The following is a 19,673-nucleotide window of genomic DNA, read 5'->3' as shown; positions in this document are numbered from 1 at the left end:
CTCATATGTGCGAGGTAGTGCTAGGAAAAGACACCAAAGGCCCCATTCGTTCACACTCAGTCTCCAGCTGTCATGTAATAATGCACCGAAACCACATCTCCCTTTCCACATCCAGGCCCCACACAACTTTCCATGGTTTACCCCAGATGCTTCAAATGCCCCAGTTATATCCATTGACAGCAGGTCGACTCCGGTATATCACATCGTTCCAATTAACTCTATTCCTTGCACGCCTTTCACCCTCCTGCATGTTCAGGCCCTGATCACTCAAAATCTTTTTCACTCCATCTTTCCAGCTCCAATTTGGTCTCCCACTTCTCCTCGTTCCCTCCACCTCCGACACATATATCCTCTTGGTCAATCTTTTCTCACTCATTCTCTCCATGTGACCAAACCATTTCAAAACACCCTTTTCTGCTCTCTCAACCACACTTTTTATTTCCACACATCTCTCTTACCCTTACATTACTTACTCGATCAAACCACCTCACACCACATATTGTCCTAAAACATCTCATTTACAGCACATCCACCCTCCTGCGCACAACTCTATCCATAGCCCACGCCTCGCAACCAAACAACATTGTTGGAACCACTATTCCTTCAAACATACCCATTTTTGCTTTCCGAGATAATGTTCTCGACTTCCAAACATTCTTCAAGGCTCCCAGAATTTTCGCCCCCTCCCCCACCCTATGATTCACTTCCGCTTCCATGGTTCCATCCCTTGCCAGATCCACTCCCAGATATCTAAAACACTTTACTTCCTCCAGGTTTTCTCCATTCAAACTTACCTCCCAATTGACTTGACCCTCAACCCTACTACACCTAATAACCTTGCTCTTATTCACATTTACTCTTAACTTTCTTCTTTCACACACTTTACCAAACTCAGTCACCAGCTTCTGCAGTTTCTTACATGAATCAGCCACCAGCGCTGTATCATCAGCGAACAACAACTGACTCACTTCCCAAGCTCTCTCATCCAGAACAGAATGCATACTTGCCCCTCTTTCCAAAACTCTTGCATTCACCTCCCTAACAACCACATCCATAAACAAATTAAACAACCATGGAGACATCACACACCCCTGCCGCAAACCTACATTCACCTAGAACCAATCACTTTCCTCTCTTCCTACACGGACACATGCCTTACATCCTCGATAAAAACTTTTCACTGCTTCTAACAACTTTCCTCCCACACCATATATTTTTAATACCTTCCACAGAGCATCTCTATCAACTCTATCATATGCCTTCTCCAGATCCATAAATGCTACATACAAATCCATTTGTTTTTCTAAGTATTTCTCACATACATTCTTCAAAGCAAACACCTGATCCACACATCCTCTACCACTTCTGAAACCATACTGCTCTTCCCCAATCTGATGCTCTGTACATGCCTTCACCCTCTCAATCAATACCCTTCCATATAATTTACCAGGAATACTCAACAAACTTATACCTCTGTAATTTGAGCACTCACTCTTATCCCCTTTGCCTTTGTACAATGGCACTATGGAAGCATTCCGCCAATCCTCAGGCACCTCACCATGAGTCATACATACATTAAATAACCTTACCAACCAGTCAACAATACAGTCACCCCCCCCCCCCCCCCACTTTTAATAAATTCCACTGCAATACCATCCAAACCTGCTGCCTTGCCAGCTTTCATCTTCTGTAAAGCTTTTACTACCTCTTCTCTATTTACCAAATCATTTTCCCTAACCCTCCCACTTTGCACACCACCTAGACCAAAACACCCTATATCTGCCACTCTATCATCAAACACATTCAACAAACCTTCAAAATACTCACTCCATCTCCTTCTCACATCACCACTACTTGTTATCACCTCCCCATTAGCCCCCTTCACTGAAGTTCCCATTTGCTCCCTTGTCTTACGCACTTTATTTACCTCCTTCCAGAACATCTTTTTATTCTCCCTAAAATTTAATGATACTCTCTCACCCCAACTCTCATTTGCCCTCTTTTTCACCTCTTGCACCTTTCTCTTGACCTCCTGCCTCTTTCTTTTATACCTCTCCCACTCATTTGCATATTTTCCCTGCAAAAATCGTCCAAATGCCTCTTTCTTCTCTTTCACTAATAATCTTACCTCTTCATCCCACTACTCACTACCTTTTCTAATCAACCCACCTCCCACGCTTCTCATGCCACAAGCATCTTTTGCGCAAGCCATCACTGCTTCCCTAAATACATCCCATTCCTCACCCACTCCCCTTACCTCCTTTGTTCTCACCTTTTTCCATTCTGTACTCAGTCTCTCCTGGTACTTCCTCACACAAGTCTCCTTCCCAAGCTCACTTACTCTCACCAATCTCCTCTACATATATATATTATATAAATATATATATATATATGATATTCACTCATGTCTCGCTGAAGCCTAGTTTACCTCACAGGACGCTATTCAATCATAACTTGCTGAAGCTTACACTATTCTTTCATATTTTCTTGAAGACTAGCATTATTCACTCATACCTTCTTGAATACTAGCATTAATCACTCATACCTTTTTGAATACTAGCATTATTCACTCATACCTTCTTGAATACTAGCATTATTCGATGTAAACGTCCTTCGCTATTCACTCATTACTTACTGAAGTGTAGCTCCATTACCTGTCACAGGAAATGCTCTTATGACAAGAAAATGTTTCTTACGCTATTCACTCATCACTCATTACTTGTTCACGCCTAACTTACCTCACAGAAAGCTATTTACTCATAACTTGATCAATTCTACATTATTCACTCATAACTTGTTATATTCTTGCATTTTTGTAGGAAAATACGGAATATCATCATTAATTGTTGAAGCCTAGATCACCATCATGATCCATTATCTATAAATATACTCACATGTTAGACATTAGCGGTAAGAGCATATTGATAACTTATTCAGCCCATAAGTTGCAAGTTGATGTAAAACTTCTTCACACTATACCCTTAAGACTTTTCCGTTATTTGCAGACATATTTTGGTAAAGATCAAATAACTTATAATAACGCCAGACATCTATAACGACAGACATCTATAATTCTCCTATAGGACCACATCTTGAATATTCAGTCCAGTTTTGGTCCCCAAACTATAAAAGAGATGAGGAAAAATTAGGGCAAGTACAAAAAAAACACAACAAAATTGATCCCCTCCCTTAGAAATCTAGCATATGAAGATAGGCTAAAATGAGTGGATCTCTTCAGAATTCTGAAAAAGTCCAATAAAGTAAACCACAAGAATCTTTTGAAAGATAGGAAAATATGGTTGCTAAAACAAATGGAATCAGACTCAAAGCTAAAAGATGTACCGATGTGGAAAAAACCTTTTTTCCCTATAGGTGTGTTGAGCACTGGAATAAGTTACTGTAAGATGTAGTGAATGCTGAAACTATAATTACCTTTAAAAGTCATTCAAACAAATATTTCATGAATTCAGGTATACTTTGAGAAAAACGCCAGAAATAAACATATAAACAACAGTGGTACCAGGGACATTAGAGGCCTACTGTGCAGCAGCAGGGAGTCAGTGTTAGCTTAAAAAAGTATTCAGCAGAATTACATTTTTTTGTCAAGTTATATCATTTTTTTTCCCAAAAACCAAGTTGTGGGCCAATCAGGCCTCCTGTTGTCTCTCTTTCTCATGTAAAAAAAACTACAAGGTGGAGGATGGCTGGTGCAAGCCGAGGGAGTTATATGTTTTATTAACATTAACTGGGAAGAACGTCAAAATCATCAAATGGTACACGGATATTCTCCAACATGTAATATGTAGTAAAGTGGGGATGTGTACCAGTAACTGAAAATGGAGACACAGGAAAGTGTATGGCTTAATAATGCCAAAAGGGTAAAGGACACAATGTATACTTTGAAGAAGATGGGGAAGACAACACTGCCAAGAAACACAATGGAAAATATAAAAAAGGAAGAAATGAGCTAAAATAACATAAAAGAATATAGATAGATTAAGATAAAAAAGAAAAGGGCAAGAGTTATCAAAACATACTCCACATATTTTTCAGAAACATATCATCTCTTATCAAGTTAATAACCACACTGAAAGATTCATAGGCTAGTGTTCTAAGAGAAAATCAGAAAACGAGAATGGACTTGAATCCGGAATTCTAGAGTGTACCCAACATGTTATTCTTTTCATCACTAACAATCTAGAATGGGGAACAGATCCTGAAAACTTATAGATCTTGATTTATATAAGACATACTGATCCCATGAAGTAACTCCATATGCAGTCAATAAATGTGTATGAACAGAAGCTTTTGGAAGAATGATTACTACTGAGGGAGTTAGAGGGAGCATTGTATTTTCTTACATGAAAGATTAGGAAATTGCAATGAATTAATGGCCACTATCTCTGATAAAAGTAATACAAAAAGTGCTGAAAAATAAAATCAGAACAAATAAATTATTTAACATACAGGAACACAGCTCAAGAGAGGATGTAAAACACACCATAATAATATCTTTCATACATAAAAGCAAGGTGACTTTCGGTTGTTAGGAAATTTTCATAAGTTCTATCAACTAACAAAATTTGATAGTACTGTACCCAGCATTTTCCCTGATCTTCATAGCCCTCCCCATTATTGACTGAACCAAACCCCAAAAACAATAGAACCTATGAAAATATCCCCTCTTTCCTATATTTCATTGTGTTAATAGAAATATATCCACAACATTGCCATCTGTTCCAATTTGCCACAAGGTTAGCGCGTTCAAGAGATGAATCCATTTGTGTACAAATGAACACATACACAGCCCAAAACATGATGTAAAACACACCATAATAATATCTTTCATATACAAAAGTAAGGTGACTTTCGGTTGATAGGAGATATTCAAAAGTTCTTTTTTTTTCTTTTTTTTTTTTTTTTTTAAACTATTCGCCATCTCCCGCGTTAGCGAGGTAGCGTTAAGAACAGAGAACTGGGCCTTTGAGGGAATATCCTCACCTGGCCCCCTCTGTTCCTTCTTTTGGAAAATTAAAAAAAAAAAGGGAGGGGAGGATTTCCCGCTCCCTCCCCTTTTAGTCGCCTTCTACGACATTTTCCCTGATCTTCATAGCCCTCCCCACTATTGACTGAAACAAACCAAAAAAACAATAGAACCTATGAAAATATCTCCTCTTTCCTATATTTCATTGTTAATAGAAATATATCCACAACATTGCCATCTGTTCAAATTTGCCACAAGGTTAGCGCATTCACAGGACCAAGTTCAAGAGATGAATCCATTTGTGTATGAATGAACACATACACAGCCCAAAACAGGATGTAAATCACACCATAATAATATCTTTCATATACAAAGTAAGGTGCTTTCGGTTGTTAGGAGTCTTTCATAAGTCCTACTGACTAATAAAATTTGATAGTACTGTACCCAGCAGTTGCCTTGATCTTCATAGCCGTCCCCACTGTTGACTTATCAAAAATATTTAAAATTCCATCTTACTTATAAACCTGTTCACCACAATAAAAGATCTTTTAGTATTCATAATGAATCAGGTGATGGGGCTCCAGTTTATTATCACCAGATCAATACCCACAATTCTAAACATTACCCAAGTATTAATTATGATTTGCAAAATATCATACCAGTATAGTATGACTTGATTACAAAAAGTAAATTAGACACTGATCTATTCAGAGCATTAACCATGGATTTTGGTGGAGAGTACGAAGGGCAAATAAAGTCTTTACTGAAGATGTTGTGAGCACTGAAAGTCTCTCTCTCCTCCTTTGCCCTATACAGCTAAGACTATATAGTCTTTGGTCTACAATCTAAACCATTAAAGGTTGAAGTTCTACCAGCGACATAGTACATAAGCAAAATCATGCCAGCTGCGCCCAGTTGACTGAAGAAACTGACTTCAACACTCAAATGGCGACCTAAAGAATAATATTACAAAATAGCATTAACAGTTGTTACCCAAACCAAACTTCACCTGCGACCTCACCCAGCTGCCACAAAGATGTATATACAAAAACATAACCACTATAAAAATAAATGTAAATTAACATAAAGCTCAAACTGCTCATCTTAACGTTGAAACCCACCTACAAGCTTCCTCTGAAAGGAAAATTAGTCGATTATCTACTGCTACACAACTCCAATATATCGGCAAGATAACCACAAAGTAGCATATCTATTGCCTCTGAATGGGGTACGATACAATATAATATTTACGATGACATCTGAACCATGGGAAAAGTTCATCTTTATTTCAATTAACTACCACTTCACTAGTAATATCTGGCCTGTTTAACAAACCTTTTCAACTCGTTCTAAACATGACCCAATATTTACAAGTTGGCACCTGAGCGATACACGATGCCACAGTTCGCACATTTATTAATTAACATTTTGACTTACAATGTCGGACATTTATTAATTAACATTTTGACTTACAATGTAAGTAAAAAACTGATGCAGTATTTACCTGTCACAGGAAACTGATGACAAGAAAATGTTCCTTACGCTATTCATTCATTACTTGTTCAAGCCTAACTTACCTCACAAAAAGCTATTTACGCATAACTTGATCAATTCTACGTTATTCTCTCATAACTTGTTATATTCTGGCATTTTCGCAGGAAAATACGGGCTATCATCATTACTCGTTGAAGCCTAGGTGGCCATCATGATCCATTATCTATAAATATACTCACATGTTAGACATTAGCGGTAAGAACATATTGATAACTTATTCAGCCCATAAGTTGCAAGTTCATGTCAAACCTCTTCACACTATAACCCTTAAGGGTCTTCCCTTATTTGCAGACATATCTTGGTCAAGATCAAATAACTTATAATAACGCCAGACATGTGCATTTTTTTTGTTTTTTTTTTGTTTGTAATATTTATTATACTGTGCAAGAATTTAGTATATATGAGCGGCCTCTGTTAACAAAATGACTTAGGTCAATAGATAACCCGTTTCTCTCAGGAAAATATGGGGCTAATGTACTGGAAACCTAATTTTGGTGGCTAATTTATATATAGCCTTGGCACTCTGGAGATGCTCATCTAGACCCTAGAAAGATGCTGTCACTTGGCGTCGAGCTCACCAAAGATATGTCAGGGTTGTTCTCTATCACCATTTGCTCAACGCGTTTGACCGCCATGTAGTCAGGCATTCCTCTCATTGTCTCAATAAACTGTTTCCGCAGTATCTTTGCGCTCATAGTCGGGTTATTTGTAACAAAGTCCAGAAACGTTATTGAATGATAAGCACAGGTGCCATATTCATGACCCTGAAGCCGTACTCCAACTTGCAATACTTCTCGCCTCTTTACTCCTACTCTTCTGAAATACTTGCAAACCGACGGATCCATTTTTTCTCCAGTGGAATCGTAATAAAGATATTTGTCGAAAGCTCTGAAGAGGGAAATCGCATGGTATGCTCTTCTCTGTGGATGGTAACGCAATAAGAACAGGCTATCCTCGACCTTCATCGGTGGCACACCTATCATCGAGCTGACCTCCCATTCCATCCTCGTGTACAACGTATGACCACTTTTCTCGTAACTGCTACTCAAAATAGGGTATGCATCACAAACTTTCAACGGACGGAAGTTGCACAGCTCCTGGTGAATTTGGGGCCTGGCTGTGTCCATTTTTAAGGTTGTTGAGAGTGATCAGACAACCCGACTGACGGACCTCATTACACCTTATATCCTTGATAACGACAGTAAACCTAGTTAAAAAAGGTTCAAAAAATCTAAGTAGCACTAAGATAAAGCTTTTTAAACCCACTGAGGACATTACTAGATCAAATTAATCCATTCAAAGTGAAAAATATCATAATATATATGCAACTACTTGTATTTTGATTCTAATGGAAGAGAAATGAAGAAATCCGTGTGGAGAAATTGGCAGAGGTTCAGAGTTGACAAAAAGATGACGTCATGGAGGTAGACTTTAGCTTTATATTTACGGTATTTGTTTTTTTGTGTGTGTATACACACACACACACACACACACACACACATATATATATATATATATATATATATATATATATATATATATATATATATATATATATATATAGGAAAGTTCTGATTGTTACTTTGACAAATGGAGGGTGAAGAAGACGCGATGGCTCTGTGGATCACATCTGGAGCTCACTGAACCACAGAGGGACGCCATTTTCTCTACCGCTGTACAAAAAATGACGAGGATAGAGAACAAACTTTCTTCAACGCCTTAGTTTCATTCAGTTGAATAATTTATACGGAACTTTAGCTCAGGATTCAACTAGATTAAGTCCATGCTCGAAAATTAAGGTTAATCTTGCTTTGAGAGGTAGGCTATCCATCTAAGCTGGCTCAGGGTATTTGTATTTACCAAACGTAACATTACATGAAAATATATTATCCTGGGTAGATCTAAACACACAGACTGACACACAAACACGAAAAAAATTTTCTAACCGGATGTTTGGAATTACGTTTATTTTACATAATTTTTATAATCATTTACTTCCCCCAAAAACGAGCCCCAAGAAACAATATCATACAATACCTGCTGTTGACAAGCAGTGGTCATTATACAAATCTATAGTCAACTGATCTCTATAACGTTGCAACGTACTTTTTTTATATTTAAATCAAAATACTGTAATGACTCTTCCTTCAGGTATGCCATGTTTATAACCTCTAACCAGTTTCAGCAACTGAAAAACAATGAAAGTCGTGATTCGAATGTTGAATTTAGTATGCATTTGGGTCGACCATAACTTCCTATCAAGTCTAGAATTTTCTCTGGTAAATGTTCTGCTATACTTTTTTTCTAAAAACTTGTTTTCTCCATAACCTTCGCTCATCCTTGTTGAAAACTAGCATTATTCACTCATACCTTGTTAAATACTAGCATTATTCACTCATACCTTGTTGAATACTTGCATTATTCACTCATACCTTGTTGAATACTAGCATTATTCACTCATACCTTGTTGAATACTAGCATTATTCACTCATACCTTTTTTAATACTAAAATTATTCACTCATACCTTGTTGAATACTCGCATTATTCACTCATACCTTGTTGAATACTAGCATTATTCACTCATACCTTGTTGAATACTAGCATTATTCACTCATACCTTGTTGAATACTAGCATTATTCACTCATACCTTGTTGAATACTAGCATTATTCACTCATATCTTGTTCAATACAAGCATTATTCACTCATACCTTGTTGAATACTAGCATTATTCACTCATACCTTGTTGAATACTAGCATTATTCGATGTAAACGTCCTTCACTATTCACTCATTACTTACTGAAGTGTAGCTCCATTACCTGTCACAGGAAACGCTCTTATGACAAGAAAATGTTCCTTCCGCTATTCACTTACTACTTGTTCAAGCCTAACTTACCTCACAGAAAGCTATTTACTCATAACTTGATCAATTCTACGTTATTCACTCATGACTTGTCATATTCTGGCATTTTCGCAGGAAAATACGGGATATCATCATTACTTGTTGAAGCCTAGGTGGCCATCATGATCCATTATCTATAAACATACTCACAGACATTAGCGGTAAGAACATATTGATAACTTATTCAGCCCATAAGTTGCAAATTGATGTAAAAACCTCTTCACACTATACCCTTAAGACTTTTCCCTTATTACAAGAGGTCCTCGTGTTCTGTCAGTTACGTAGATCAAATCCAAGTAAGTACAAGAAAATGAATATGAAACAGAAGAAAAGAATGCCTTGGTGTGACTTTGTTATCTATCAGGAAAATATTACAGGAATCTGTGTGTGCAAGAGACCGAGGTGTACGCATTTTAAAATGCCTTATCTATTGCCAAAGCTACACATCATGAGAACTGAGAAAGAGAAAAACTGTTTGCAGACAAATAAGGACTGCATTCAGGCATTTGGATAAGTTACATGTTTGGTAAACTATTCACTGTGTATATCACATCAAAACAGGATGATGCCTTGCAGGTTTGGTTACTAAACCTAAAAGAATACAAGCCTCAGGCACAGAAAATATGAGAAGAGCAACTATGATGGTACAGTACCTAAATCAAGAAGATTGAACCTCAATATGAGGCTGAGGGTTACATAGTGGTCCACCATGCACGAGAGGAGAAACAAGGGGAGACCTGATAACAGACTTCTGGTTTCTGAATTAGCTTTACCAACACTGACAATGAACACTTCTTCAAGAAATGCAGCACCAGAGTAACCAGAGACCATGCAAAAATTCCTGGCAGGAAGTTAGGGAGGCAAGTTGTTAGAAGCAGTGAAAAGTTTTTATCGAGGATGTAAGGCATGTGTACGTGTAGGAAGAGAGGAAAGTGATTGGTTCTCAGTGAATGTAGGTTTGCGGCATATATATATATATATATATATATATATATATATATATATATATATATATATATATATATATATATATATATATATATATTTTTTTTTTGCTTTGTCGCTGTCTCCCGCGTTTGCGAGGTAGCGCAAGGAAACAGACGAAAGAAATGGCCCAACCCACCCCCATACACATGTATATACATACGTCCACACACGCAAATATACATACCTACACAGCCTTCCATGGTTTACCCCAGATGCTTCACATGCCTTGATTCAATCCATGACAGCACGTCAACCCCGGTATACCACATCGCTCCAATTCACTCTATTCCTTGCCCTCCTTTCACCCTCCTGCATGATCAGGCCCCGATCACACAAAATCTTTTTCACTCCATCTTTCCACCTCCAATTTGGTCTCCCTCTTCTCCTCGTTCCCTCCACCTCCGACACATATATCCTCTTGGTCAATCTTTCCTCACTCATTCTCTCCATGTGCCCAAACCATTTCAAAACACCCTCTTCTGCTCTCTCAACCACGCTCTTTTTATTTCCACACATCTCTCTTACCCTTACGTTACTTACTCGATCAAACCACCTCACACCACACATTGTCCTCAAACATCTCATTTCCAGCACATCCATCCTCCTGCGCACAACTCTATCCATAGCCCACGCCTCGCAACCATACAACATTGTTGGAACCACTATTCCTTCAAACATACACATTTTTGCTTTCCGAGATAATGTTCTCGACTTCCACACATTCTTCAAGGCTCCCAGAATTTTCGCCCCCTCCCCCACCCTATGATCCACTTCCGCTTCTATGGTTCCATCCGCTGCCAAATCCACTCCCAGATATCTAAAACACTTCACTTCCTCCAGTTTTTCTCCATTCAAACTCACCTCCCAATTGACTTGACCCTCAACCCTACTGTACCTAATAACCTTGCTCTTATTCACATTTACTCTTAACTTTCTTCTTTCACACACTTTACCAAACTCAGTCACCAGCTTCTGCAGTTTCTCACATGAATCAGCCACCACGCTGTATCATCAGCGAACAACAACTGACTCACTTCCCAAGCTCTCTCATCCCCAACAGACTTCATACTTGCCCCTCTTTCCAAAACTCTTGCATTCACCTCCCTAACAACCCCATACATAAACAAATTAAACAACCATGGAGACATCACACACCCCTGCCGCAAACCTACATTCACTGAGAACCAATCACTTTCCTCTCTTCCTACACGTACACATGCCTTACATCCTCGATAAAAACTTTTCACTGCTTCTAACAACTTGCCTCCCTAACTTCCTGCCAGGAATTTTTGCATGGTCTCTGGTTACTCTGGTGCTGCATTTCTTGAAGAAGTGTTCATTGTCAGTGTTGGTAAAGCTAATTCAGAAACCAGAAGTCTGTTATCAGGTCTCCCCTTGTTTCTCCTCTCGTGCATGGTGGACCACTATGTAACCCTCAGCCTCATATTGAGGTTCAATCTTCTTGATTTAGGTACTGTACCATCATAGTTGCTCTTCTCATATTTTCTGTGCCTGAGGCTTGTATTCTTTTAGGTTTAGTAACCAAACCTGCAAGGCATCATCCTGTTTTGATGTGATATACACAGTGAATAGTTTACCAAACATGTAACTTAACTGGCCTGAATGCAGTCCTTATTTGTCTGCAAACAGTTTTTCTCTTTCTCAGTTCTCATGATGTGTAGCTTTGGCAATAGATAAGGCATTTTAAAATGCGTACACCTCGGTCTCTTGCACACACAGATTCCTGTAATATTTTCCTGATAGATAACAAAGTCACACCAAGGCATTCTTTTCTTCTGTTTCATATTCATTTTCTTGTACTTACTTGGATTTGATCTACGTAACTGACAGAACACGAGGACCTCCTGTAAATAAGGGAAAAGTCTTAAGGGTATAGTGTGAAGAGGTTTTTACATCAATTTGCAACTTATGGGCTGAATAAGTTATCAATATGTTCTTACCGCTAATGTCTAACATGTGAGTATGTTTATTGATAATGGATCATGATGGCCACCTAGGCTTCAACAAGTAATGATGATATCCCGTATTTTCCTGCGAAAATGCCAGAATATGACAAGTCATGAGTGAATAACGTAGAATTGATCAAGTTATGAGTAAACAGCTTTCTGTGAGGTAAGTTAGGCTTGAACAAGTAGTAAGTGAATAGCGGAAGGAACATTTTCTTGTCATAAGAGCATTTCCTGTGACAGGTAATGGAGCTACACTTCAGTAAGTAATGAGTGAATAGTGAAGGACGTTTACATCGAATAATGCTAGTATTCAACAAGGTATGAGTGAATAATGCTAGTATTCAACAAGGTATGAGTGAATAATGCTAGTATTCAACAAGATATGAGTGAATAATGCTAGTATTCAACAAGGTATGAGTGAATAATGCGAGTATTCAACAAGGTATGAGTGAATAATGCTAGTATTCAACAAGGTATGAGTGAATAATGCTAGTATTCAACAAGGTATGAGTGAATAATGCGAGTATTCAACAAGGTATGAGTGAATAATTTTAGTATTAAAAAAGGTATGAGTGAATAATGCTAGTATTCAACAAGGTATGAGTGAATAATGCTAGTATTCAACAAGGTATGAGTGAACAATGCAAGTATTCAACAAGGTATGAGTGAATAATGCTTGTATTTAACAAGGTATGAGTGAATAATGCTAGTTTTCAACAAGGATGAGCGAAGGTTATGGAGAAAACAAGTTTTTAGAAAAAAAGTATAGCAGAACATTTACCAGAGAAAATTCTAGACTTGATAGGAAGTTATGGTCGACCCAAATGCATACTAAATTCAACATTCGAATCACGACTTTCATTGTTTTTCAGTTGCTGAAACTGGTTAGAGGTTATAAACATGGCATACCTGAAGGAAGAGTCATTACAGTATTTTGATTTAAATATAAAAAAGTACGTTGCAACGTTATAGAGATCAGTTGACTATAGATTTGTATAATGACCACTGCTTGTCAACAGCAGGTATTGTATGATATTGTTTCTTGGGGCTCGTTTTTGGGGAAGTAAATGATTATAAAAATTATGTAAAATAAACGTAATTCCAAACATCCGGTTAGAAAATTTTTTTCGTGTTTGTGTGTCAGTTTGTGTGTTTAGATCTACCCAGGATAATATATTTTCATGTAATGTTACGTTTGGTAAATACAAATACCCTAAGCCAGCTTAGATGGATAGCCTACATCACAAAGCAAGATTAACCTTAATTTTCGAGCATGGACTTAATCTAGTTGAATCCTGAGCTAAAGTTCCGTATAAATTGTTCAACTGAATGAAACTAAGGCGTTGAAGAAAGTTTGTTCTCTGTCCTCGTCATTTTTTGTACAGCGGTAGAGAAAATGGCGTCCCTCTGTGGTTCAGTGAGCTCCAGATGTGATCCACAGAGCCATCGCGTCTTCTTCACCCTCCATTTGTCAAAGTAACAATCAGAACTTTCCTATATATATATATATATATATATATATATATATATATATATATATATATATATATATATATATGTATGTGTGTGTGTGTGTGTGTGTGTGTACACACACAAAAAAACAAATACCGTAAATATAAAGCTAAAGTCTACCTCCATGACGTCATCTTTTTGTCAACTCTGAACCTCTGCCAATTTCTCCACACGGATTTCTTCATTTCTCTTCCATTAGAATCAAAATACAAGTAGTTGCATATATATTATGATATTTTTCACTTTGAATGGATTAATTTGATCTAGTAATGTCTTCAGTGGGTTTAAAAAGCTTTATCTTAGTGCTACTTAGATTTTTTGAACCTTTTTTAACTAGGTTTACTGTCGTTATCAAGGATATAAGGTGTAATGAGGTCCGTCAGTCGGGTTGTCTGATCACTCTCAACAACCTTAAAAATGGACACAGCCAGGCCCCAAATTCACCAGGAGCTGTGCAACTTCCGTCCGTTGAAAGTTTGTGATGCATACCCTATTTTGAGTAGCAGTTACGAGAAAAGTGGTCATACGTTGTACACGAGGATGGAATGGGAGGTCAGCTCGATGATAGGTGTGCCACCGATGAAGGTCGAGGATAGCCTGTTCTTATTGCGTTACCATCCACAGAGAAGAGCATACCATGCGATTTCCCTCTTCAGAGCTTTCGACAAATATCTTTATTACGATTCCACTGGAGAAAAAATGGATCCGTCGGTTTGCAAGTATTTCAGAAGGGTAGGAGTAAAGAGGCGAGAAGTATTGCAAGTTGGAGTACGGCTTCAGGGTCATGAATATGGCACCTGTGCTTATCATTCAATAACGTTTCTGGACTTTGTTACAAATAACCCGACTATGAGCGCAAAGATACTGCGGAAACAGTTTATTGAGACAATGAGAGGAATGCCTGACTACATGGCGGTCAAACGCGTTGAGCAAATGGTGATAGAGAACAACCCTGACATATCTTTGGTGAGCTCGACGCCAAGTGACAGCATCTTTCTAGGGTCTAGATGAGCATCTCCAGAGTGCCAAGGCTATATATAAATTAGCCACCAAAATTAGGTTTCCAGTACATTAGCCCCATATTTTCCTGAGAGAAACGGGTTATCTATTGACCTAAGTCATTTTGTTAACAGAGGCCGCTCATATATACTAAATTCTTGCACAGTATAATAAATATTACAAACAAAAAAAAAAACAAAAAAAATGCACATGTCTGGCGTTATTATAAGTTATTTGATCTTGACCAAGATATGTCTGCAAATAAGGGAAGACCCTTAAGGGTTATAGTGTGAAGAGGTTTGACATGAACTTGCAACTTATGGGCTGAATAAGTTATCAATATGTTCTTACCGCTAATGTCTAACATGTGAGTATATTTATAGATAATGGATCATGATGGCCACCTAGGCTTCAACGAGTAATGATGATAGCCCTTATTTTCCTGCGAAAATGCCAGAATATAACAAGTTATGAGTGAATAACGTAGAATTGATCAAGTTATGAGTAAATAGCTTTTTGTGAGGTAAGTTAGGCTTGAACAAGTAATGAATGAATAGCGTAAGGAACATTTTCTTGTCATCAGTTTCCTGTGACAGGTAAATACTGCATCAGTTTTTTACTTACATTGTAAGTCAAAATGTTAATTAATAAATGTCCGACATTGTAAGTCAAAATGTTAATTAATAAATGTGCGAACTGTGGCATCGTGTATCGCTCAGGTGCCAACTTGTAAATATTGGGTCATGTTTAGAACGAGTTGAAAAGGTTTGTTAAACAGGCCAGATATTACTAGTGAAGTGGTAGTTAATTGAAATAAAGATGAACTTTTCCCATGGTTCAGATGTCATCGTAAATATTATATTGTATCGTACCCCATTCAGAGGCAATAGATATGCTACTTTGTGGTTATCTTGCCGATATATTGGAGTTGTGTAGCAGTAGATAATCGACTAATTTTCCTTTCAGAGGAAGCTTGTAGGTGGGTTTCAACGTTAAGATGAGCAGTTTGAGCTTTATGTTAATTTACATTTATTTTTATAGTGGTTATGTTTTTGTATATACATCTTTGTGGCAGCTGGGTGAGGTCGCAGGTGAAGTTTGGTTTGGGTAACAACTGTTAATGCTATTTTATAATATTATTCTTTAGGTCGCCACTGGAGTGTTGGTCAGTTTCTTCAGTCAACTGGGCGCAGCTGGCATGATTTTGCTTATGTACTATGTCGCTGGTAGAACTTCAACCTTTAATGGTTTAGATTGTAGACCAAAGACTATATAGTCTTAGCTGTATAGGGCAAAGGAGGAGAGAGAGACTTTCAGTGCTCACAACATCTTCAGTAAAGACTTTATTTGCCCTTCGTACTCTCCACCAAAATCCATGGTTAATGCTCTGAATAGATCAGGGTCTAATTTACTTTTTGTAATCAAGTCATACTATACTGGTATAATATTTTGCATATCAAGATTATTACCTGGGTAATGTGTAGAATTGTTGGTATTGATATGGTGATAAAAAACTGTAGTCAAATCACCTGATTGATTATGAAAACTAAAAGATCTTTTATTGTGAAAAACAGATTGAGAGGTGAAAGGGAATTTTATATCTTTTTAATGATAAGTCAATAGTGGGGAGGGCTTTGAAGATCAGGGAAAATGCTAGGTACAGCTGGCATGATCGTGTTTGTGTCTTCTGTCGCTGGTAGAACTTCAACCCCATATGGTGTAGATTGTAGATCAAAGACTATATAGTCTTAACTGTATAGGGCAAAGCAGGAGAGAAAGATTTTCAGTGCTCACAACATCTTCAGTAAAGACTTTATTTGCCTTCGTACTCTCCACCAAAATCCATGGTTAATGTTCTGAATAGATCAGTATCTAATATACTGTTTATAATCAAGTCATACTATACTGGTATGATATTTTGCATATCATAATTAATACTTGGGTAATGTTTAGAATTGTGGGTATTGATCGGGTGATAATAAACTGGAGCCCCATCACCTGATTCATTATGAATACTAAAAGATCTTTTATTGTGGTGAACAGGTTTATAAGTAAAAGGGAATTTTAAATATTTTTGATAAGTCAACAGTGGGGACGGCTATGAAGATCAAGGCAACTGCTGGGTACAGTACTATCAAATTTTATTAGTCAGTAGGACTTATGAAAGACTCCTAACAACCGAAAGCACCTTACTTTGTATATGAAAGATATTATTATGGTGTGATATACATCCTGTTTTGGGCTGTGTATGTGTTCATTCATACACAAATGGATTCATCTCTTGAACTTGGTCCTGTGAATGCGCTAACCTTGTGGCAAATTGGAACAGATGGCAATGTTGTGGATATATTTCTATTAACAATGAAATATAGGAAAGAGGAGATATTTTCATAGGTTCTATTGTTTTTTGGGTTTGTTTCAGTCAATAGTGGGGAGGGCTATGAAGATCAGGGAAAATGTCGTAGAAGGCGACTAAAAGGGGAGGGAGCGGGAAATCCTCCCCTCCCTTTTTTTTTTTAATTTTCCAAAAGAAGGAACAGAGGGGGCCAGGTGAGGATATTCCCTCAAAGGCCCAGTCCTCTGTTCTTAACGCTACCTCGCTAACGCGGGAGATGGCGAATAGTTTAAAAAAAAAAAGAAAAAAAGAAAAAAAAAAGAACTTATGAATGTCTCGTATCAACCGAAAGTCACCTTACTTTTGTATATGAAAGATATTATTATGGTGTGTTTTACATCATGTTTTGGGCTGTGTATGTGTTCATTTGTACACAAATGGATTCATCTCTTGAACGCGCTAACCTTGTGGCAAATTGGAACAGATGGCAATGTTGTGGATATATTTCTATTAACACAATGAAATATAGGAAAGAGGGGATATTTTCATAGGTTCTATTGTTTTTGGAGTTTGGTTCAGTCAATAATGGGGAGGGCTATGAAGATCAGGGAAAATGCTGGGTACGGTACTATCAAATTTTATTAGTTGATAGAACTTATGAAAATTTCCTAACAACCGAAAGTCACCTTGCTTTTACGTATGAAAGATATTATTATGGTGTGTTTTACATCCTCTCTTGAGCTGTGTTCCTGTATGTTAAATAATTTATTTGTTCTGATTTTATTTTTCAGCACTTTTTGTATTACTTTTATCAGAGATACTGGCCATTAATTCATTGCAATTTCCTAATCTTTCATGTAAGAAAATACAGTGCTCCCTCTAACTCCCTCAGTAGTAATCATTCTTCCAAAAACTTCTGTTCATACACATTTATTGACTGCATATGGAGTTACTTCATGGGATCAGTATGTCTTATATAAATCAAGATCTATAAGTTTTCAGGATCTGTTCCCCATTCTAGATTGTTAGTGATGAAAAGAATAACATGTTGGGTACACTCTAGAATTCCTGATTCAAGTCCATTCTCGTTTTCTGATTTTCTCTTAGAACACTAGCCTATGAATCTTTCAGTGTGGTTATTAACTTGATAAGAGATGATATGTTTCTGAAAAATATGTGGAGTATGTTTTGATAACTCTTGCCCTTTTCTTTTTTATCTTAATCTATCTATATTCTTTTATGTTATTTTAGCTCATTTCTTCCTTTTTTATATTTTCCATTGTGTTTCTTGGCAGTGTTGTCTTCCCCATCTTCTTCAAAGTATACATTGTGTTCTTTACCCTTTTGGCATTATTAAGCCACACACTTTCCTTTCTGTCTCCATTTTCAGTTACTGGTACACATCCCCACTTTACTACATGTTACATGTTGGAGAATATCCGTGTACCATTTGATGATTTTGACGTTCTTCCCAGTTAATGTAAATAAAACATATAACTCCCTTGGCTTGCACCAGCCATCCTCCACTTTGTAGTTTTTTTTACATGAGAAAGAGAGACAACAGGAGGCCTGATTGGTCCACAACTTGGTTTTTGGGAAAAAAAATGATATAACTTGACAAAAAAATGTAATTCTGCTGAATACTTTTTTAAGCTAACACTGACTCCCTGCTGCTGCACAGTAGGCTTCTAATGTCCCTGGTACCACTGTTGTTTATATGTTTATTTCTGGCGTTTTTCTCAAAGTATACCTGAATTTATGAAATATTTGTTTGAATGACTTTTAAAGGTAATTATAGTTTCAGCATTCACTACATCTTACAGTAACTTATTCCAGTGCTCAACACACCTATAGGGAAAAAAGGTTTTTTCCACATCGGTACATCTTTTAGCTTTGAGTCTGATTCCATTTGTTTTAGCAACCATATTTTCCTATCTTTCAAAAGATTCTTGTGGTTTACTTTATTGGACTTTTTCAGAATTCTGAAGAGATCCACTCATTTTAGCCTATCTTCATATGCTAGATTTCTAAGGGAGGGGATCAATTTTTGTTGTGTTTTTTTGTACTTGCCCTAATTTTTCCTCATCTCTTTTATAGTTTGGGGACCAAAACTGGACTGAATATTCAAGATGTGGTCCTATAGGAGAATTATAGATGTCTGTCGTTATAGATGTCTGGCGTTATTATAAGTTATTTGATCTTTACCAAAATATGTCTGCAAATAACGGAAAAGTCTTAAGGGTATAGTGTGAAGAAGTTTTACATCAACTTGCAACTTATGGGCTGAATAAGTTATCAATATGCTCTTACCGCTAATGTCTAACATGTGAGTATATTTATAGATAATGGATCATGATGGTGATCTAGGCTTCAACAATTAATGATGATATTCCGTATTTTCCTACAAAAATGCAAGAATATAACAAGTT

At 37.1% G+C, this 19,673-nt stretch overlaps 1 protein-coding gene across 1 annotated transcript in view; it reads right to left on the bottom strand.

The window, feature by feature from the left end:
• Positions 1 to 11,881: 11,881 nt before the first annotated feature.
• Positions 11,882 to 19,673, bottom strand: part of LOC139758946 (glutamate receptor ionotropic, delta-2-like) — a 174,944-nt gene continuing 167,152 nt past the window's right edge. The window contains exons 10-11 of the mRNA XM_071680762.1: positions 12,254 to 12,293; positions 11,882 to 11,976 (exon numbers count right to left, since the gene is read on the bottom strand). Of these exons, the coding sequence (XP_071536863.1) occupies positions 11,882 to 11,976; positions 12,254 to 12,293 (135 nt within the window). The remainder of the gene's footprint in view (positions 11,977 to 12,253; positions 12,294 to 19,673) is intronic.

Source organism: Panulirus ornatus, chromosome 32 (assembly GCF_036320965.1).
Source record: "Panulirus ornatus isolate Po-2019 chromosome 32, ASM3632096v1, whole genome shotgun sequence".
In the NCBI taxonomy this organism is placed as follows: Eukaryota; Metazoa; Arthropoda; class Malacostraca; order Decapoda; family Palinuridae; genus Panulirus; species Panulirus ornatus.
This window is presented reverse-complemented; position numbering and strand designations above follow the sequence as displayed.